This window comes from Elgaria multicarinata, chromosome 1 (genome assembly GCF_023053635.1).
Source record: "Elgaria multicarinata webbii isolate HBS135686 ecotype San Diego chromosome 1, rElgMul1.1.pri, whole genome shotgun sequence".
Taxonomy (NCBI): domain Eukaryota; kingdom Metazoa; phylum Chordata; class Lepidosauria; order Squamata; family Anguidae; genus Elgaria; species Elgaria multicarinata.
In genome coordinates, this window is record NC_086171.1 from 120,164,484 (window position 1) to 120,187,078 (window position 22,595).

Below are 22,595 nucleotides of genomic sequence, written 5' to 3' on the forward strand. Positions count from 1 at the left end.
ACAGTCAAGAAGAATGTCTAGAAATCCACGTAAAATCCATTTTGCTGCAGATCGAACCCTGGTTTTGTTCTGTTTTTTCTTTTCATCTTTTCTCTGGCATGCACTAGTAGACAATTATTGATTGCTATTCTGTCAACAGGTCCCTCTGTGTCTAAGGATAAACCAAGAGTGTTCAGAGTAAAGCAAGGAGATGAGAGAATATATCCATACTGTGTGTGTACTGGGTAACCCAAATCTCCAAATTCTGTGCCAAGATCAGTTCTGAGAACTAAACAATTTATGCAGTTACGATGAATTTGGATTTTTTAAAACAAACAAACCCACAAGCACCACCAGTCTTTCCTCATTGGATATCCCACTCACCTACCCACTTGCAGGATTCTGAATTGTTACTTGATAGTGCCTCCATGTTGTAGGGTGATCACCAAAGAACAACTCCCTTCACATGCAGCTACACTAGGGTGACCATATGAAAAGGAGGACAGGGCTCCTGTATCTTTAACAGTAATGAAGAAAAGGGAATTTCAGCAGGTGTCAATTGAAGAGGGTGAACTTCCCTCTTCATCACAACAGTTAAAGCTACACTAGCTATAGTAGAGTGACCAGATACAAAAGAGGGCAGGGCTTCTGCAGCTTTAACTGTTGTGATGAAGAGGGAATTTAACCCTTTTCAATTGACACCTGCTGAAATTCCCTTTTCTACATTACTGTTAAAGATACAGGAGCCCTGCCCTCCTTTCCATATGGTCACCCTAAGCTACACTAATGCATTAGAATAAAGTATATTAGGAGCTGAGCTTACACAGGGCTTCTCTACACGAGGCTTTTATGCTGCGATTGAGATTGGTTACTCACAGAGGTTTGCACGTCCTTTACATGATGTCATCAGCCTCCTCCAGAGCCTCTCCTGTGCCTTGTGTCGATTTCTGCAGCTTTATTTGCAACAGGGGGTATTGAGCAATTTAAAAATTACAATTTGAATCTTAATGTGTAATGATGGAGTGGCACTGTAAGCACAATGCCAAGTAGTGGCTGTACAATAAAACATTTGCAGTTAAAGGAAAATCCCAGATCAAAAAGGGAGAAGTGCATTTAAAACGATGATCTTAATCCTGCAAAGAATCCAGAAGCAGGAGCCCTGGTAAAGTTGCAGGATAAAACTCTTGCTGTAGAGAAGCCCACAGGGGAGCCCACAGTCATGGCTGGTTACAGTCTAAGTATGTATTATTGAACCATTCATGAGGTCAGTTCTATACATGCATGAACAGACTATAAAGAAATACTAGCTCTTCTTCCATCCAGCACATTAAAACAGTGATGTGGATCATCTTTCAGTCGAAGGATTGCAGATTGGAGTTTGTGCAATACAGTCTTGTTTAGTTTAGAAGAGATTCAGAGTGCTCCTTTTATTTGCTCCCCATCCCCATTTCGCTAAATGTTGTTTTCAGTTGTGATAATAGACTACCCTGAAAACCTTGCAATAGCATGCGTGTACATGGAGTGTTTCCTCTTTACAATTCTTTAATGGTGGGGAGAGGGTGGTATGAGTGTGTCTGGTGGATTAATTCAGTAAATCTGTTGCTTGAGCCTTTCCATTTATGTTAGCCAATACAGTAACCTAGGACAGCCTACCTATATGTGTCATGTGGCATTTGGTGACAGTCTTAACATGGGGAACGTAAAAGAAAATTAATGCGACTTTCTAGATTAAACACCTTAAGTGCTTTCCACAATAGCCCAGAATTGCTGGGCAATTTGCCTTCGATTTCAGTTGGGTTTGCCTGGCACAGTTCATTGTATCCTCTTCACGATGTTTAAAAGCCCACTTATAATTCACAAGTACCTTTGAAAAATCTGTCCTTGATGTCCATAATCTCCCAGAACCAACAAACCCCTGGAAGTATTCCGATGTATCGTACTAGAATACTACTGGTTCGATTATGATAATATTTATTAACAGGGTCATAAAAGCCAGATCGCTCTTGAAAGATAAATGTATGTTAACCAAGTGGTGTGTGCATCTTATTTAAATCTAATACAATCTAAATATCCCATTTGTTTTAGGGGCCTCCAGGTCCGCAGGGTCCAATTGGCTATCCTGGCCCCCGTGGTGTAAAGGTATTTATAATACCTTTGTTTATATTTGATGAACTGTCAGACTTGTGTTCTTTTTGTTAATTGGTCTGGTAACTTTGCCATTGTCATCACTGTTTTCTAATAGGGTGCTGATGGTGTTCGTGGCCTAAAGGGTGGCAAAGGTGAAAAGGTAATCCTTTTATTGTGTTTAATTTCCCCCCATAGTTCATATTTTAATACAAAAACTCAGCTCATTAACAGAAAATCAAATGCCAGAGAGCTTTGGCTATTGGGCGGTATAGAAATGAAATAAATAAATAAATAAATAAATAAATATGTGTATTAAATCATGGCGTTATATAAATGACTATGATGATGATGAGAAAGATAAGGAGAGCAGAATAAATCTACAAAAGACTGTGGTAGATCAGAATATCATTATTACAGTGCAAAAAAGTAGAAACAAGCTGTCATAAACCAAATTGTTTTGGATGAATAGTCATGACTAGGCTTCAGAAATTATACTTTATTTATTTCAATACACCAGTGTTAGAACTGTAATATTCTAAAATGGTGGTGGTGGTGGTGGGTGTCTTCACTGCACCTCTTCATTCCTGCATCCCATTAAAACCCTGCAGCAACACAACTGTGAGGTGGGGGCAGTTAATCCCCACAGCAGGAGGAAGTGCGGGCTTTCTGGTGGCCATTCAGCTCATTGGGCCCACCCCCTTACCTGCCTTCCTGTTCTTCCAGCAACCAATCACTGGTCACGATCCACCCCCAGAAGTGAGGTCACCACCAACAGATGGTGGGTAGACAGTGGCGACCTCACAGTAATGCAAAAAGTTGCAGTAAGTCTATTACTTTTTAAACCTGCAGCTTTGGGGAAAACCCCATGATGGCAGTAAATTGTCAGCTGCATAATATAACTGATGCAGCAGCACCATGCATTCAGATATCATTTTGCCAGTTCATGTCCTGGAAGGAAAGCTCATAGAGGGTATGTTCCCTCCTATCCTCTTTAGTGCAAGATTTGCAGCAAATGTTCCTCGAGTTCAGTGCTAGCATGTCACTGGGACAGGTTCAGAACGAAAGGAGAAGTTTCCTAGAGGGCATCATCTGCTTGTTTGCTGACAGTAGTTCTTGCTGTGTCAGAAGTGAACTCTCAAGCTGCTGCTGCTGGCCTGTGTATTTTGCTACCTGGTCCAGCAGCTGCCCATGAGGTACCACTTTTGATCCATCTGGGAGTACCTGAGCTTCCCCAGCACTTCTTGGAGATCAGGCCCCAGATATGCCTTCATCAGCATAGCAGCCTTTGGGATGTGCCTCTATTGTGGCACTAGAAAAAGTAAGTTGCTGCTCTCTGGCTCAAAAACAGTCTACAGTTCACATGGAGGCATTTCTATCTGGCTTTGCTACCTCTTGAGTGGTCCTCTACTTCTTGAGCTGTCCTCAGGAATCAGCACAACCCGAGCTAAAGGCAGAGCATGTTAGAGTTTGTGGGCTGTTTCTGAACTGGCTGCCTGCACTTCCTGACACCAGAATGGAGAGTGATTCCAGGGGCTGCTGTACTGATGGAAAGGCCTCTGTGGCATTTTGAAATGCTGAGATGATGCTGGCTGCCTGTGAAGTGTCACCTCACCTAGCTGTCCAAGGCAGAACCATTTCCCAAGGGAGCCCTTGGGAAACACTGCTGCTCAGACCATTAGCAGTTGGCAAGCTACCACGTCTGAGTTGACAGGTGCTTGGGGCTGGAAGGCGCCAACTGGCGGCTAGCATACAGCCATAGCCCATCAGCTGGCCATCCATGCCTCATCTGTGGTACCAAGGATAGAAGCTTATTTTTGTAGTCTGTGTTCTAAGGTATCAGTATGTCATTGTGAGAATTCTAGGTTAATATATCCATCATGTCCTGGAACTTTAATTTATGGCTTGGAAAGGACCTCATGCAACTTTTTAGCACTATTGTCCCAAACACTGACACCCTAGGATTCCACTAGGATTCCTCCAATTTTGTCTTTGTGATTATACACCATCTTTCATTTGGATCTTATTTTTTCAGAAACAAATAAATAGTTTCTCTAATGGATACTCATTTAGGATAAAAACCAACTCAAATTATTTGTTGGTGGAAGCACCTTCACCACACATGGTGGTCAAGAAAGAAAGGATCTTGGTTACTGAACAGAGTAGCAAAACAATAAGAACATAGGAAGTGCCCTGCTGGATCAGACCAAGGGTATCTAGTCCAGCACACAGCAATTGGCTACAATGTTTCAGTCTTGCAAAACAATACAAGTATATTTAGTTAGCAATGGAAAAGAAGACATTTCTGAACAGAGGAGGATACAGGTCAGACAGTTCTAACAAACTGGAAGAGAAGTGCAGAATTCTTGCTCTTTTTTTCTTTTTTTTACAATAGCAGACCCTTGCTGTCAATCATTTGTTCAAGTCCTTCTTGCCTGACAGCAAGCAATATAACTTCACTTTATAAATCACTCAGAAGCACACGGGAATTACAGTAAACCACTTTGCTACAAGCTTGTTCAGCCCAGAGATAGTGTCTTCCCCAGGATAAAGATGGTCCAAAACAAACCTGCTTGGACTAATCTTAGTCTGGTGACTCTAGAATTAGTCTGGTCACTCTCTGGTTGAATTCAGTCCTGGAGCAAATTTATCTGACCCCTGGTGGCCCTACCAAATTCCAATCAAGTGGTGGTACAAAGTTTGCTCATAAGGAAAAGAAGTTGTTGCCTGTGCATGAGTGCATGTTGTCTGCAATTATTAAGCCCATATTGCTAGATGCTAGCATTTGTATTATAGAGCCCTCACCCCTCTCTGGGGGTTAGTTTGTCAGCATGACCACCAGAAAGATGTCTGGAGAATGGGGCAGCCCCCTGAATAGAGAAGTTGACATTTCTTGGCATAAGCATAGTTGGTCATCTGCTAAGGGTTCACAACCCAGCATTGGCCCACAGACAAGAGTCCCCTACACTTGCTCCTCCTCTTTGCCATTGTAATGTGCTTGTTCACCTCACTGAGGGAGATGTCATGTCCCAGGACCTGAGTAGAGGTCAAAAACCTGGAGCCATCCTGGCTTCCCTCTATAGATTAGTGTCTCTCTTAAGTGTACGGCTGGCTTCCATAGGGAATTTGTGGCTGTCTCTAAGGGGGACACTTCTATACTGTGCAAAAGATGTGTCTCAACCCTTCGGCTGATCACCAGTGGTGGGGTCAGTGGGGCTAGGAATGAGATTTTCTAGGGTTCTTGATGCTTTGGATTTGATTGTGAGCATGTAAAGCAGAGTCCTGGATTCCAGGAGCTCTGAGAAATATAGTTTACATGGATATCCCTAGAAAGGATATCATATATTTATTAGATTGTAAGCCTATGCGGCAGAGTCTTGCTATTTACTGTTTTACTCTGTACAGCACCATGTACATTGATGGTGCTATATAAATAAATAATAATAATAATAATAATAATGAGGGTCCGGGAATTATATTTCCCAGGTTCCTGACACCCAGGATGAAGTGCAATAGCATTTATGAGGTTATTCAGTTTAGCAACCACTCTTATCACAACTTTCTCTATTACTGCTGCTGCTGCAGCCACCAGCACCACATACACTGGGTAAGAAAGAGGGGAAAAGCTGATAACAGGGTGACTCCATTTTGGCTTGGGATGTCAGTTAAGAAGCTTTGGCTTCTTTTGCAATCGGCTCAGAGAGTCTGACACTGGGGAGTTCATTTCTGAACCGTGCAATTCTTAATTTCACTGCCTGTGCTAAATGAGAAATATGGGTGCGTTCATCAGCCCTCAATCACTAGCTGGTGTATTTGGAGCCAAATCCTAATGTACTTTTGAAGGCAAGACATCTGATAGGGAAGGAGCCCACAATTTTAAAGCTGAAAATATAAGTAGGAAATTTAATACAGAAGAGTCATGTCATAATGAAGAGCTCCTTGATGAATTAAGAAATGAATTTGTCTGTTGCCTTAAGCACCTTGCTCATTATTCATTCTTCCTTTTAAAACTGAAAAGTAATTCAATTCAGCTGTGGCAATATGTTTTTATCTGATAGAGAAACGGCGGTTCTAAAATTATTTGGCATATTATGATCCAGGTTTAGTAGCGTAAATTATTGTGTCTCACAGCAAAATAGCTATGGCTGCTGCATCCATTATACTCATGCTTTCATTCAGCTTCTTTAATAATTTCCATTCTATTTGCATAAAGAACTCTATAATGTTTTTCTCCTTATCAGGGTGAAGATGGTTTCCCTGGCTTTAAAGGCGACATGGGTCTTAAGGGTGACAGAGTAAGTCTCTCTCTCTCTCTCTCTCTCTGTTCCTAATATTCCATCACACTCCAGTGGGAGTAAGAAAGAGAATCTAAGGCAGAATTTTGTAGATGAAAAGACAAAGTTATGGAGATGGGAGGAGCCTTTCTTAGTGGCTGGGGTCTGCAGGGTCATAGAGTTAGCTTACATCGCAGCAACTGATGCCCTTCTTTCTCTCTGATGAGTGGATACTTTCCATTCATTGGTACAGGGAGAATTATAGCATTGGACATCATTAAAGGGAGGGCAAACCTGTCTCAATAGCGAGTAGCTTGTCCCACATTGACAGAGATTCCATGCAAACATGCCCCTTACTCCCCCAGGAGTCTTGCAATATAAAAGCCACCCTGCACCCACACAAACACACACACACACACACACACACACACACACACACACTGTTATTATGCTGGGCATCTTATCATGAGAAAAGAATTTTGATTGGTGGGACTTGCCATGAATCCTCTGAACCTTTTCTATAAACCATATTAATAAACAAGGCCTACATTTGATATGGAAGGGTGTCAAATCCTCAGAGCTCCACTGAATTCCATGTATAGTCTGTGTGGCAGGGAGTTGCTGTCTTATTGTTTTACTATGTACAGCACCATGTGCATTGATGGCACTAAATAAATAAATAATAGCCACCATTGTAAATTAAGGCTGGGCTGAAGTTTCAAGAATCAAAAATTCAGCCTGTACTTAGGCAGGTTTGGGGGTGAAGAGAGTTTGAAACTACTCCCCCACTTCCACAACTGGGGCTGAAACTTACTGGAACTTCCTCATAGCTCTGATCAGCTCGTGGTTGCCATTCTTCTCCCCAAAACTTGTGCCTTTCTGAGGAGCATTTGAGGGGGAAATGGCAGTTACCAGCTAAGTGGAGCTACCATGGAGCTCTGGTAAGTTCTGCCCTCCCCCAAATGATGCACCCCTCCCCTGAAAATATCTGAATTCCCTCCTTTCCCTCCACAATTCCATAGCCTCTGAATGGTGTCACAAATTGGTGCCCATTTCATCCCAACCCTATTTTAAAGCAGGCTAAAGTTGCATTCACATGATCCTTACCAATCCTATCTTCCATATCCAAAAGAGAGAAAGAGATGAATCACCCCAACGTGGTCTTTTATAAGAGAAATCTGTTAAATGCCAACCGATATGACCAGTTCATCGATATCTATGAAAATCATCTGATGAGCATTTTATCACACACTCATTACTGCCCACTCACAGTTTTTTGTTCATCCAAGTCTAGATGATGACATCTGCCTCCTGTGTGCCTCCCACTCCTTCCGCTCGTTTTTCCATTGCAAAAAAGACCCTGAAAACCCTATTTATTTTTTAAAATCGAAACTTGCCACCATTTCCTGCTGTGTGCAGGAAAAGCAGTGCGATAAAACACCCACTGAATGGGCCTTGTGGTCATTGCTGCTTCCTCGTTTTCTCCCTGTGTAAAGAGACCTTTGCTACTGTGGGGCAGCAGCAGGAGGCCGTAGTGACAGTAGGGAAATGTGAAAGACCCCCGTCTGATGATGCCCTATATTTCCAGCCATCACCTGTTTTATACACTGACCAACTTCTGAACAATTACATGGGCCTATATACTATGTATGCATGTGGAAGGCACAAATCCTTTTGCTTTTTAAAGGGAAGGCAAACTTTTAACCGATGCTGTTAACATTGCTGTTGTTATTATGAAATGTACAAGCTGATCACAAAAATTATTTTTAAAATGCAAGGCTTGTTTGTCCACTGAACTTAAATATATCCACCTGACTTGCAATATATGGATATGTGTGTTGATGTAAAGGTTTCTTTTATATATAAAATTTCCCCCTTAAAAAAATCATTAAAATAAAAAGAAACTTATTCAAACAGTGGGATTTTAAACCATGCTGAAAATCTGTTCTGTGTCATCCCCTGCAAAAACAAACAAACAAGCAAGCAAAACACCTCTTTTAATGGGGTGTCTGATTTCATTCATTCCCCCACCCACCCATTCCAAACATTTGTTCTTATTCTTCCATCTAGATTAAAGGCAAAGGTTAAGCACATTGCCCTGAAATGTGTTGTCATGGCTTTTTTCCAGAGCTAAAACCAATTTGGAGGAACAATCTCAAATTCTCCTAATGTAAATTTAGTTTAACCAACTTGGTTAGGGAGGATAAATTGAGCCAGTATATCACTAGAAAAATGGAACCCATTTATCACATTCTGAGCAGAATTAAACCAAATGACTTGGTGCATACAAATAACCTTGATGCTATAATTCATGTACTAAACATAACCTGCAGTGCAATCCTATATATGCCTAGTGAGAAGTTAGACCCATTGAGTTCAATGGGCCTTATTCCCAGGGAAGCATGAATAGAATTGCAGCCTTAGGGAACAATATTATGCATGTTTAGACAGAAAGAAAAATCTTACAACTCCCAGCATTCCCCAGCCATCCTTGTTGGAGAATGCTGGGAAACGTAGGGGGAAAAAATTATCTAAACATGCATAGGATTGAGTCCTTAGTTATTCAAGCGGTAAAGCTCAAATTAGATGTTGCTGGATCTCCCAGTGCCTCTTACTTTCAGGGGCTGACAGTCGGATTAAACAGTTGGAAACATGTTCTTGACTTGAATTGTCCTACCCTCAGCTGCTATTAATCTGAAATGAGAGCTGGGCCAATGCCATCCCATTTCCATTAGGCCAATGCCATCCCAATTGCTTCATTTAGGCTCCATCGGTGGTCATAATAATAATAATAATAATAATAATAATAATAATAATAATAATAATAATAATATAATATTTCTTACCTGCCTCTCCATTTGGATCAAGGTGGGGAACAACAATAAGTATAAAATACATAAAACTGAATTAAAAATGTAGTATACATTATTAAAACATCCTAAAAACATCCTAAAATTCCATTGGATAGGCCTGCTGGAATGTAGATCCTGGTCAACTGTAGATCCTGATTCTCATTAAGAACATAAGAAGTGCCTTGCTGGATCAGACCAAGGGTCCATCTAGTCCAGCACTTTGTTCACACAGTGGCCAACCAGCCATCAGCCAGGGATGAACAAGCAGGACATGGTGCAACAGCACCCTCCCACCCATGTTCCCCAGCAACTGGTACACACAGGCTTACTGCCTCGAATGCTGGCGATAGCACACAACCATCAGGGCTAGTAGCCATTGATAGCCTTTGCTTCCAGGAATTAATCCAACCCCCTTTTAAAGCCATCCAAATTGGTGTCCGTCACTACATCATTATAGACATGCATGTAAGAAGGTGTGTAAACTTCTTCCTTGCACCCTACCATATAAATGAATTATGTGCCCAAGATCATGTATAAAGCAGATCTCAAATACTCTCCTCTGATGGGAACTTCAAAAGTGTTTGTGGGAAGCATTTAAAAGATGAAAGACTGGATGTAATCCAACCCAGCTATGGCTTCTTTATTCAGCACAATCAGCTTGTATGTCTCTACAGTATTAACAAAAGTTGCCATTTCATACAAAACTTTGGATATGATTTGATACTAGTAAGCGAGCACATATTTTATTTTATTTCCTGTCTTTATAACTAGCATATGTATAAAATTATCATCAAAGCAGTTAACAAAACTATGGCATCAAATTTCAGTATTGAAATAATTGCTAAAAACCTAACAGGAAAATGCATTCTCAAAGCACAGCAACCAAAACAATACAACCATTACCCAAGATTAAGATTGAAGATTAAAAGCCTGCCTGAACAACGTTTTAGTTTCAGAGATGAATGTGTTTTGTTATTTTTTCTTATGGGAGAATTGATTTCAGTTATAGTTTAAAGCTTTTGTGATTTCAGACAGTACAACTTTACCCTTGATTACACCCAGTATTCAAATCAGAGAGGATTGCTCCCCCTCTAGACAATCTCCTTTACTGTTTACGTTGGCTCCCTTTAGCCACTGTTCTTAGAAGGCTATGTGGAGACCATGATTTGGCTAAAATTTGAGGGAACTAGAGGGTGGACCTATGGATTTCATGAAGGCACCCTTTTAATTCCAGCACTTATTAAACTGTCCTTGCATGGAGACAGGTGGCTATTTTGTATATGCTGACATGTTTACACAGCCTTTTTTTAAAAGGGTGAAGTTGGTCCTCTTGGTCCTCGAGGCGAAGATGGCCCTGAAGGTCCCAAAGGTCGTGCAGGCCCATCAGGAGACACAGGTGGGCCTGGTCAAGCTGGAGAAAAGGTTAGTAACCCAATAATGGGACCTTTGTTGAACCATGGTAATTCCCTACTGCAGCATTGTATTGCATGGTACAAATTAGTATGTGTCAGAAAAAGTAGATGCACAAAGGACACATGGATGCACATAGTCAATGCACAAATGATTCAATTTTTTCATTCCAAGTTGTCTCATCCAGATAGAACCATGTATGGAACATGACTCTGGAACGTATGTGGGTCCCAGATATGTGTTCTCATAAAGATTTACATCAGAACTAAATCGTTTCCAGGACATGTATACACTCTATAATACACTCCAACACCTCTTTGATATCTGTAGCATGGTAGGAGGTATGAACTGGGAAGCCTGTAGTTTTAGATCACACCTCTGCCATGACATTGTCTCTTAGCTTGAACCCCCACCGCATGCAATATGGCTATAATAATACTGACCTGTTATAAATCTGTAGTAAAGATTACCAATAGTGAAATGTCTATTCAAAGTAAGTCCCTTTGAGTTCAATGGGGTTTACTCCCAGGTAGTATAGGATTGCAGCCTAAGATAATGTATACTTTGAGCATTAAAGTAAAGGTGTCAAGGTGAGCAGGACGGCATTAGTATATGGCAATCTTCCCTAACCTAGCACCACCCAGGTGGGTTAGACTGAAATTTCCATCATTCCCAACCAGCTTTAGCCTCTAAACAACCCATTGGTCTGGGTTTGCACGTCATGCTGATAACTTCTGAGTGGGCTGACTGGAGGTTGTTTACAGTAAACAAAAGCAGCTCACGTACATGACGTATCATAGATTAATTAACCCATGATTTGGCATGATGATTTGTGAACTAGCCCATTACTTTCAGGTGCCCCCCACCCCCACACATATTACTTTTAGGTGCTACACAAACACACACAGACACACATTATGGAGATAAGGTTTAGTTCCTGCATATTCCTGCTTGATTGCAAAGTCAGCCTGGCTGAAGCCAAACTTGTTTGTAAGGATCTTTTGAAGAGGTCTCCCCAAATGATCCCATTTCTGTATTTAACACACATACCCTTTTGAGGAAGAGCAATTTACGGACTAGTAGAAAAATTGGGGGAAACTACTCTGTTTATGATTCAATGCTAGTGACCTTTATAAGCCATCATAAAAAAAAAAATACCTTAAAAGTCTGATCATTCATTCCAGAAAGTATTCCTTTCAGCTTCGCTTAACTGTTGGGAGCTATTTTGGAATTAATGATCTCCGCAATGTTGCAAGACATCTTGCCAGATGTTAACAAGGTCATGAATCAAGAAAGCCAATATTATAATTATGGATGAATGGAGGCATAATGGGAATGTCATCACTGAATTCCAATTAAATTCCAATTCCATTCAAACAAGAATATATGAGCGTTGTACCCATTCTCTCTCCCACCCCCCCACCGCCCCCATTTCAACTAAATGCCTGTTGAGCTTCTTCAGTATGGGCTGACAGTATTTTTGTGAACCGCCCAGAGAGCTTCGGCTATTGGGCGGTGTAAAAATGTAATAAATAAAATAAATAAAAATAAAATACTATGATACGTATAGGGTTGGATCTAAAAAAAAGTGTTTGTGGGAAAAGAAAATGGCCACCGGTGCTATTCTGCAAATGCTTGCATGGAAGTTCTGTAGGAGATCACATGGTGCTATAATAGGTAGATTCTATTGTTCTGGCTTCCAGAAGTGGAATAAAGTCTTCAGTTTTAGTTTCGGCCTCCTTGTGTAACAGCCTTAAGGCACAATGCTATGCATTTTTAGACAGAGAAAAAGTCCTACAACTCCCAGCAAGCCCCAGCCAGCCATGGCTGACTGAGGAACGCTGGGAATTATAGGGCTTCTTTTTCTTGTCTGAACATGCATAGGATTGTACCTTTAGAGTGAGGTGTAACGCAGCCCATCCATGATGAAAAAACCAGAACAGCACATTTAGATCCAGCCCATAATTGTTTGAAATGGTTCATTTTACCAGGACATCTATATTTAAGAAATAACACTAGAAAGTGCATTTGCATTCATAAGATACACAAATAGTGGTCCAAAACTAACCTTAAATAAAGTATGGGATTTTTTTCAACATTAGCATCATCATCATCATTATCATCATCATCATCATCATCATCATCATCATCATCATAATTCTACAGTTTGAACTTTTCTATTTCATCTTTTAAAGACGTTTTGTGAGCAGCCACAAAATCCAATGTTACAATTTTAAAAGGGCAGTTTTAAATACCTATAAAATCTTATAAATCTAGGAGCTGGAGCTAAAAGAAACAGCAAATTTGGCAGAAATTGTCATAGAAGAGAAAATTTACATAGGCATGTGGTTAAAAATAATAATGCAGGTTTGCACATCTGTTGAGTTGGGATATTTATATAGACTTGTATTGCAGCAGACCCAGAAATGGTCATAACTGTATACAGTGTTGCATTATCTTTAGATCAACAGAATTTTATAAGGGGAGGATACAATGGTGGTGATGGGGCCACCAGGCACAGCACCATTTTTCCTCTCCACATGGCTACAATAGTATGGATGGAACACCTGAAAATGGCAAATGTTTATGTCAACTGCTAGTCATTACATATTGGTGAAGTCAAGAAGGGACAGTTGAAATGCGAAGCTACAAGCCATGGTCCAAAGAAGCTATTCAAGGAAACCATTTGCACAGCCAGATCTTACTTGCAGTAGCAAAATGATGAGGCAAGCCAAGCCATCTTTAACAGAAAAGAAAACTACCAGGAAATAACATTGCATCCACAAAGTACCTTACATCCATGCAAAAAGCTTCCTTGGATCCTGCTCTAATTTGATAAAATACACTCCAGTTCGTTCTTTTGGAGTGAATAGGTTATTGAGAAAGTTGTAACTTAGCCACTGGGAAACAACTGAGAAATGAATTAAGCCTCTCTTTTTTTAACTATAGGGTAAACTTGGCGTTCCGGGATTGCCAGGATATCCAGGAAGACAAGGCCCAAAGGTAAATTTGTTCTATTATTATTATTATTGGAGAACAGATATAAGATGTTGAATGTTATAGTTTTAGGTTTTGGGGTGGGTGGGGGGATGATGGTTTTGCATTACTTGGAACCTCAATTTAAAGCAATTGCTGGCTATCCAGATGCAATTTTATCATGCATTTAATGATGTGTAATTCCTCAATGGGAGGCTGGTCCAATAATCCAATTCAGTTTTGAAACCCTAATCATGATGATTGCGTTGACACATTATTAATCGAGTTAATGGATCTGGGATTTGGCACCTTTCCTCTATACGTACGTCATAGTGACTATGTAAATTAATAACTTACACCTTGATGGGTGCTGAGAATTATAAATACCAACTGTGTTTACTCATAAAATCATTCATTCGTAAGATATTCAAATGATATTACAATATTCTCTGCATCTGGGCCATCACTTGTAAAGTAATGAGACTTTGTTGCACTTTACGATATTTTGGTTTAATGGACTGTGCTTCCCCCCCTTTTTTATTTATAACTTTGTGTACCTTACATATCTAGAAAACAAAAAAGGAGACAAAAAGTAGAGGCCGTAATTCCTATGAACGTCTATATGCATGCACTTTGTATTGATTTCCATGGTAGTTGCACCTGTTAGAACTATGGCAAAACAAAACCTCTAGTGACCTCTCATTCATTAAAACTAAAGTCTGAATCCTAAAGTTGGGAAAACCGGCACCGCTTGTGGCCTGGCATTTCCCATGGTCTTGGGCTGAGCCCGAGACCGCGGGTGTGTAGACCGGTCCGCCGCTTTTCCCGGCTACCGCAATTACTCACGAGTAGCTGGGGAAAGCGGCCGATGGGGCGCAGTGCTCCGCAGAAGTGCTGGGCCCATTGGGGAAGGGGGAGAGATTGGGGGTGGGGAGATCACGGCCGGGGGGAACCAGAAATGGGAGGGGGGAATCGCAGCCAGAGGGGGAATTGGACCCAGGGGGGAGCGGGGAACCCTTTTAAAAAAAACCACTTACCAGTCGATTGTGTGCTCCTGTGCACCCGGCCCTTTAAAAATTAAAAAATGACGGTCGCGATGGGTCCTTCCTGCAGCCTGTCACGTCTTACATGTAGACTGGGGCGACAGCCCCTGCTACTTGTAGCGTGGGCTGGCCCCTCCCCCCACATGAATTATCAGGTAGGTCTAGCAAGGCCCTTATACACTGAACACCAGTCCTGACACAACAATTTTGCTCATACGATTGCATTTGGAAGTCAGTCCTGGAATGCTTACCTTTGAAAAACTTAAATAAGAATGCACTATAAACTTTTCCAGAGGGATTCCCATAAACAGAATCCAACAGCAATGTAGGAGTTGATCACGATATCATATTATCCTTTGAAAGAAGATAAAGACAATGAGTTGTGATGTAAGTTTCCCACATCTTAATTCCTTCCAGAATGACTTCCAAAAGCATGAAACGATGGGAAATTAGAATCACCCCCCCTGTGCATCTTTGGATGGGTTTTCGGTCAGTTAAATCTGTGAGATTTAAATTGGCATTGAGTTGAGGCACAATCCTCTACAAAGTTCTCCTGCGCTCAGGGCTGGCCCAAGACATTTTGCTGCCTGAGACAGAGAACAAGGTAGCACCTCTTCCCCTGGGTAAAGATTAATAATTCTAATGACCTGCTTAATTGTATTAAGTGGTGGTGGTGGGGGAAGAAATATACTTCAGAGAAAAAGTGATGGTGGAAAGGGAACATGCATTCCCAGTGCCGGCTCCTGCTTTTTTAATTGTGGTTAACAGAGAACTAGTGTGACATCTATTTATTTATTTATTACATTTTTATACCGCCCAATAGCCGAAGCTCTCTGGGCGGTTCACAAAAGTTAAAACCATAATAAAACAACCAACAAGTTAAAAGCACAAATACAAAATACAGTATAAAAAGCACAACCAGGATAAAACCACGCAGCAAAATTGATAAGATTAAAATACAGTTTTAATGTTAAAACTGTAAAATTTAAATTTAAGTTAAAATTAAGTGTTAAAATACTGAGAGAATAAAATGGTCTCCAGCTGGCGACGAAAGGAGTACAGTGTAGGCGCCAGGCGGACCTCTCTGGGAAGCTCATTCCACAACCGGGGTGCCACAGCGGAGAAAGCCCTATCTATCTATGACATCATGGACATGTGGTGTGTATTTTAATTTATATCATGCAAAGTATCACTGGTAGTAAAATTCAAAATATTTTAAATTGAACAATACCATTTTAAACCCCTTTTTAATATTGGGAGCCTATGTTTATTTAAGAAAGTTTTTCATTTTGCTTGGGTGAACTCTATATTTATTTATTTATTTATTTATTTATTTCAGTAAACTGTCTGTGTTAGTGCGATATACTATCACTGCTTACGAAAGTATTCATCAGGAATATTCATCCTCAAAAGCGGGGCTTTGATGCACCTGCCTTTTAACCTAAACGTCCGAGATTTCAGTCGTCTTTTTTGTCTGTCACTGCTTCAAAACTCTCCTTGGCAATTTCTTAAGATCAAAGAGATGTTACATTATTCACACTATGAACACAAATGATGTACACTTCAAAGAAAATCGGTGGCTCCCCCTGCCTGCCTGCCCCCAAACAGAGATGTCAGTGTGAATTTTATTAAGCTAAATCTTCATTATGTTAAAAGTGAAATTAGTTTTCAAGCATTGTTCATGGTTTAATATTTTTAAGGGGTTTAACTTCTGAAAAGTATATTGGCATTCAAGTATACTGATAGCTGCAGGGATTCATGTTATACTTTCATGTATGGGCCTCCCAATCTTTGGGCCCTGCTATGCTGGGTAGTGACAATGCCAGAGGTGCACGAGGATAACTTAGTTGCAGCCATTGCTTTCCCAGCACAAGTAAAAAGCACAAGATTAGCAGGAGAAGCTACCCTTCTCCTTGTATACCCTTCCCTTGAATTGATACCCTCTCAAACCCTTGCAGCTCCTTTCTCAAACCACTGCTACTGTCTTCTTTTACCCTCCCATCCCTAAGTCCTCCCACCTGCCTACCCTAACCCTCTCTAGGATTTCAGCAGCTCAGGCAATACCACTAGAGTTGGCACCACCAACTACGATGGCACAAAATAAAAACAAAAACAATTAAGGTAGCCAATGAAGATGCTGCCCCTGGTGGTGGCAAGCTCACTGCCCCTCCTGAAAATAAGAGAATAACATGTGTTTTCACTTCTCCCCACCATTCCTGTGAAAATCTCCAAAATTAAATTTTCTGTGATTTTTGTCTTAGCTCCAATATGTATTGGTTTGATCATACTTAACATCAGAAGTCAAAATCTATTCTCTAATCCTGCTGCTTCCCATGAACCTAATTGCCTGTAGCTCTGGTATAACATCAAGGGTTGTGACAGCATGCTAAAAGGCAGTAGGCTCCTGTATTTCTTAGTGTAACAAGCCTTTTTAGATTTCACTACTCAAATCTTAGTTACAAGGCATTCACAAAGTATAGAGATCATTTTGTAAATAAAGTATATCTAGTATAGTTTTGAAAAACTAGAGGAGTTCTTTGCCTTCCACTTCCTGCAATTTACATTTGAGACAGCTGTTATTACACCAGTAATACAACGGCATTGTAGCTTCATTGTACCAGAAATGAATAATCGCAGTGGTGGTCTTCCTTAGGGAGCTTTGAGTATATATCTAGCACTTGTGTGCTGAAAGAAACATGTCCTGCGATTTTAATCTCCAGTAGCTGTGGAAAGTAAATTGTATTTAGCACATGGCCCTTTCTATTCTCAGGTCTTCCGTGTAGCAAATTTGTACAGTGACAACCTAGGATTCCACTCCAGAAATTCATAGCAAAGAGTCAGGAGGAAAAAGGAAAGAAATGAGAAATGTAAGAATAGTTTTAGGAAACTCTGTGCCAGAAGCTATGGTAGCCTACTTAAAAGCTTGCTGTGTCAGCTGTAATCATGTGGGGAAGTGATCCAGATGGCATTCATTTAGAAGGGAATTGGCACCTCCATGGGTTTCCTTCATGCTTGTGTGCATGCCCATTCCCCTGGCATTCATATGGGCTGGCAAACTGACATGAGACACTCACATCAGTGAGACTTCTTTTTATTGAGGAAACCCCACAGGTAAAAAGCTTAATGGTTACACACTCTAAAAACACACTTAAAGCTGAATGATGGTCAGAAAGCTTTAGGCTCTATGCTTTAGGCAATCACAAAGGGGAATTCTTGAAAGGCTTAACAAACCATCCCAAGGGAGCTAGTTTAAACGCAGCCACACGTGGGTAACTCAGGGAACATGGTGAAAGCCTAAACAAGATCATGGGTCGCGTAAAATCTCAGGCACAGGAGCCCCGTGCTTTCTGCTTTAGCACTGGCAACTCACTGCCACCTGAGTCTGGCAGAGAAAGGTCAATGACCAATCAAACCCAGCCTGCCGATCGCTGCGCTGACCCGGTAGGCATGACCACAGGGAAGGGTAATATCTCAGGCATAGGAGCTCCCCTGCACATAACATTAGCTCTGGGGAAGCTCTCTGCCACATGAGCCTGGCAGGGAAGAAAACCTACATTCAATCCCAGCCTGCAAAATACTGAGCTGACCAGAGAAGGTAAAATCTCAGGCACCAACACACAAACCACAGCAACTACAAGTTCAAATCCATGAAAAGCCTCACAGTATTTTTCATGGCACAGTTCTTATTAATCTAAGGTCTAAATAGAGAGTCCATGTGCAGAGTCCTTTCAAAGTCCCAAGTGGACATCAATCCAAGCAAGAGGGATTTCAGGCCTTGTGTCGAAAGATGAAACTTAGCAAAAGCTCTTCAGCTTTTGCTCTATCTTATAAAGGCTTGTTCAAAGCTACTTGGCAGTCAAGACCTGTAAAACATGCCCACGTGCCAACAGGGCGGGACTGCTCCACCCACTAAACTAATGCTACAATCTGAGTGACACTTTCAAACAGCGGCCCCCACCTTTCCACCATACCCAGGTTCCCAGAGAAACTTTTTACAGCTGCAAGGCCACGACAGAGAGTGAGAGAGCTACTCCCGTGAAAAACTGGCAGAGATAAGCATACAGAGTCATTCTAAAACTATTCCTATTAAATCTACCTACATTCAACAAGGTCTCCAGCCTTGTTGAAGACTTATACCTCACAGCTTGGGCTACAGAAGTGGCATGGAAGAAGTCCTAGGAAAATGTCTTTCGTGCCAATGCTGGTGAGTGTGAATGCACCTGCCACTCCTCTTGACCATATTCTTAACCAAGTGACACTACCCAATACTTTTTTCAGATTTCTGAATTCCTTTCTCATGTTACGTTTGTGGTGTGGGAACTCCTTCCTACACTGCACAGATAATACAGAAAGGCCTGGTCTACATGGGAGGAGTTCATTCTGTGGCTCCTCCCCAAATCAGGAAAGAGAAATGAAGACTGCCCCCCACACACCTCTTGCCCTGGCCCTCACAAGCAGATTGGGGGGGGGGGTTGGAAGTGGTAGATGATCCACCACTTCACCAACCAGACCCCATTTAAGATTGCACAGCTAGTCTGAATCCAATCCATTATGTTTGGTGCCCTTTTCCTACATTTCCCCACAGATGTGATGTACCATGAACTCTTTTGCAATCAGAGTAACAAAATGTTTCATATGAGTAGGACACTCCCAGTTAACTTCTGATCATGAATATTCTTTATTAGTCTTCGTATTGTTCCATATCCAAACCCAATAATTATCTTTCATCAAGCAGTCTCATTCTATCCCTTAAGGGGAAAAAAGACTATAATTCTTTATTATTATTTATATGAGCTTCATCTAGAGTAGTAGCCATTTTTAGTGAAGTGGGCAGCTGTACTAACAATTACCATAATGAGGCTTTTTCTTCTTCTTATGAAATTGCCATTGTTTTGAAACAGATTATCTTCTGAGTTCAGCTCCAAATAAAAACATCTTTTATTTTCAACATTATTATGGATACTGTTTTCTAATTTCTTGAAAACCAGAGCTAGTCTACTCATCCAAGACTGCTCCAAAATTCAAGGAAATATAATAATGACCACTTTATTTTATAAATGTGTGTGTGTGTGTGTGTGTGTGTGTGTGCGTGCATGCATACATGATCAGACATAATGAATTCTGCAGGCATATTCAGAAACTTCAAAATGCACGATGCATTATTCGTGGTAGCAGAGATCTGGTGGTTACCCAGTCTGGAGACTCGAGTTCACACAAGCCAATCTGACATGGGAGAATATTTTGTCCCTCCTAAAGCCAGAGCACACCACTCATTCACTTCCTTGACCTTTAATCCCCAGTATCCCAAGTGACTAATCTCTCACATAACAGAAGGCCTTTGAAACGTGCTACCAGTCACAGAATGAGTAGACAGTGCTGGGCTAAATGAACAAATGGTTTAACTCGGTCTAAGGTGGCTTCATATATTCAAAATTATATATGTTTTTTGGGGGGGGTTGCGTTCCCCTTGGGGCTTCTTTTGCTTGCTTGATTAAAATGCTGCTATTTCCTCTAAAAATGTCTTTCTATGGCCTCAGCTAGACCTAGCGGTCTAGCGGGACAGAGGGGTGAAGACCTCATGATATTTTTATCGTGAAATCTCCCCCTCTGTTTACACATGGCGCGCAATGAGGTTGGAGGGCGAGGACATCACGGCCACCATTTTAAATTTTTTCTTAAAGAAGAAGAGCACATGAACACTCATGCTCAGAAAGGTAGGGTTTTTTAAAATTTAAACTTAATTTCCCCCTCCTCCCACCCCACCCCTAATGGGCACAGAGCTTCTGAGGAGCTCTGCATCCTGTGTGTGCATCCCAGCTCCTTGCGAGGAACTGCGAGGAACCAGGACAACCCGCAATGCCTGCCCACACGTTCCACGGTCTCGGGATCATCCCAAGACCGCAGAAAAAGTGGGTCTAATGTGTAGGGCGAGATCTTGGGGCAAGGGAAGGATCATCCCTCCTTGATCACAGGATCCCCTGTGCATCATGTGGATGCACAGGGAAAATCCCTGGGGTCGCCCCAGGATTTCACCCCGTCTAGCTAAGGCCTATGAACACCTCCCCTACATTGCCTGGATTGTGCAGATAGATGATGGCAGGTTTGTATGCGCTTTTGGTCCTCATCTGTTCTATGATGCTATGACTTGTTTCTATTGATAATGGGCAGCATCCTACACTGCTGCTGCACCTCCACAAGTTCTGTTGCACTAGCAGTATGGACCACTAGTGTAACAGGAATTAGAAGTTCCTGAAATAAGCATGAAAATGAGCAGAAACACTCATTTCCAGCACAAAGCAGGTCAGTGGAGCTCCCTTCTGTGAGCTCTGTTGACCTGCCCCATTCCAGAAATGAGTGTTGCCACGTGTTCCTGGTTGTTTCCTGTTGCACTAGTGGTCTGTTTCACCAGTGCGGAGATAGTATAGGATGCTGCCCAGTGACTTTGTTTTTCATAAAAATGTTTATTAACGATACCGCTGTTAATGTTTTTACTGCCTTCCGGACTTGAAGCATTATGGTAAGGGGCTAAGAAACCATCTGTCCATTACCTTCTTCCTATCAGTAGATATATTGTTTCCTTGGAATAACATGATGTGATCTGTTGTAATGAACATGATATAACTTTCACATAGCTCAGTGGTAGAGCATGGGGTTCGCATGCAAAAGGTCCCAGGTTCAATCCAAAAGGTCCCAGGCCCAGTCTCCAGCATCTTCAGGTAAGGCTGGGAAAGACTCTTCTCTGAAAACCTGGAGAGCTGCTGCCAGTCAGAGCAGACAACACTGAGCTAGATGCAGTGATGACCTGACTTGGTAAAAGGCAGCCTCTTATGGGCTTCTGTTCTTTACTTCCAGTGGGACCCCTGATCTGAAACACTGATACATGTTGTTGTTGGCGTGTGGCCATGGGACCTCCATGCTAAACTGCTCTTTGCTTGTACAATCCCTGAGGTTGGTCCAATAAATGGAGTGAGTTGTAATGGGATGGGCAGCGGATAGTTGCATTTAAACTGTTAGCATCCACATAATATACTATTATGGATGAACGGAGGCATAATTGGAATGTCATCACTGAATTCCAATTAAATTCCAGTTCCACTAAAACAAGAATGTATAGGGTGTCTGAGGTGCTGCTATCCAGACATGAAATTTTCAGTGAACTATATGCATTTGTGTGTTTTTCCCTACAGGGCTCCACGGGCTTCCCTGGATTCCCAGGTTCCAATGGAGAGAAAGGTGCAAGGGTATGATATAGCATTCTGCCTAATATTCTTTGTGAATATGTTGAATTCATTGCTAGATGAATCCAAGGGATGTGCAGGATTGGAAATATTATCTGTTTAATATTATAAGGATATTGTACATAACTGATAATATCCCAACTATAGAAAGAATTAAAATGTAGTAGTTCAAGAGGATTAGCAAGTAATGATTTTCCAGTGGGAAATGTATACTTCCATTATCCATTATGGCCACCACCAAAACCATGTGAAGCTCCGTTGCACACACAGAGCACCATATGAGCAGGGGTTCCCCCACTCAGTCTAGTATTGCTGTTCAATGAAACAATGTAATGCAGTTCACACATGCATGAACACCACTTGATTATTGTTTTCTAGGTTTGATTAATGATGGCCACATCAGGGTAATCTGAGGGCCAAATTACACATGACATTAAATGCATCTTTACATTAACATGCAGGTTTAAAAATGCCAGTAGTATCAGCCGGTAATTGTGGGGATTATAGTAGCTGTGGAGGGACAGGTGGCGGTTTAACCCTTTCTTCCCCTGCAGCACTTGCTTTGGTGGGGGGATCTCCCCATTGGAGGCCATGGGAGATTTCTTCCCAAAGCAAATGCCACTTTCAGAGAAGGAATATTCTTAAGTGAAGGTGGTATAAATCTGTGATAGTCCCTTCCGACATGCAACACTCCACTAC

At 41.4% G+C, this 22,595-nt stretch overlaps 1 protein-coding gene across 4 annotated transcripts in view; it reads left to right on the forward strand.

Moving 5' to 3' along the window:
• The window catches only part of COL11A1 (collagen type XI alpha 1 chain), a 301,741-nt gene that overhangs the window by 169,272 nt on the left and 109,874 nt on the right, over window positions 1–22,595 (forward strand). For all 4 annotated transcript variants that reach the window (XM_063135577.1, XM_063135570.1, XM_063135593.1 and 1 more), the window contains 6 exons: window positions 2,065–2,118; window positions 2,222–2,266; window positions 6,345–6,398; window positions 10,544–10,651; window positions 13,589–13,642; window positions 21,846–21,899. In XM_063135577.1, coding sequence (XP_062991647.1) covers window positions 2,065–2,118; window positions 2,222–2,266; window positions 6,345–6,398; window positions 10,544–10,651; window positions 13,589–13,642; window positions 21,846–21,899 — 369 coding nt within the window. The remainder of the gene's footprint in view (window positions 1–2,064; window positions 2,119–2,221; window positions 2,267–6,344; window positions 6,399–10,543; window positions 10,652–13,588; window positions 13,643–21,845; window positions 21,900–22,595) is intronic.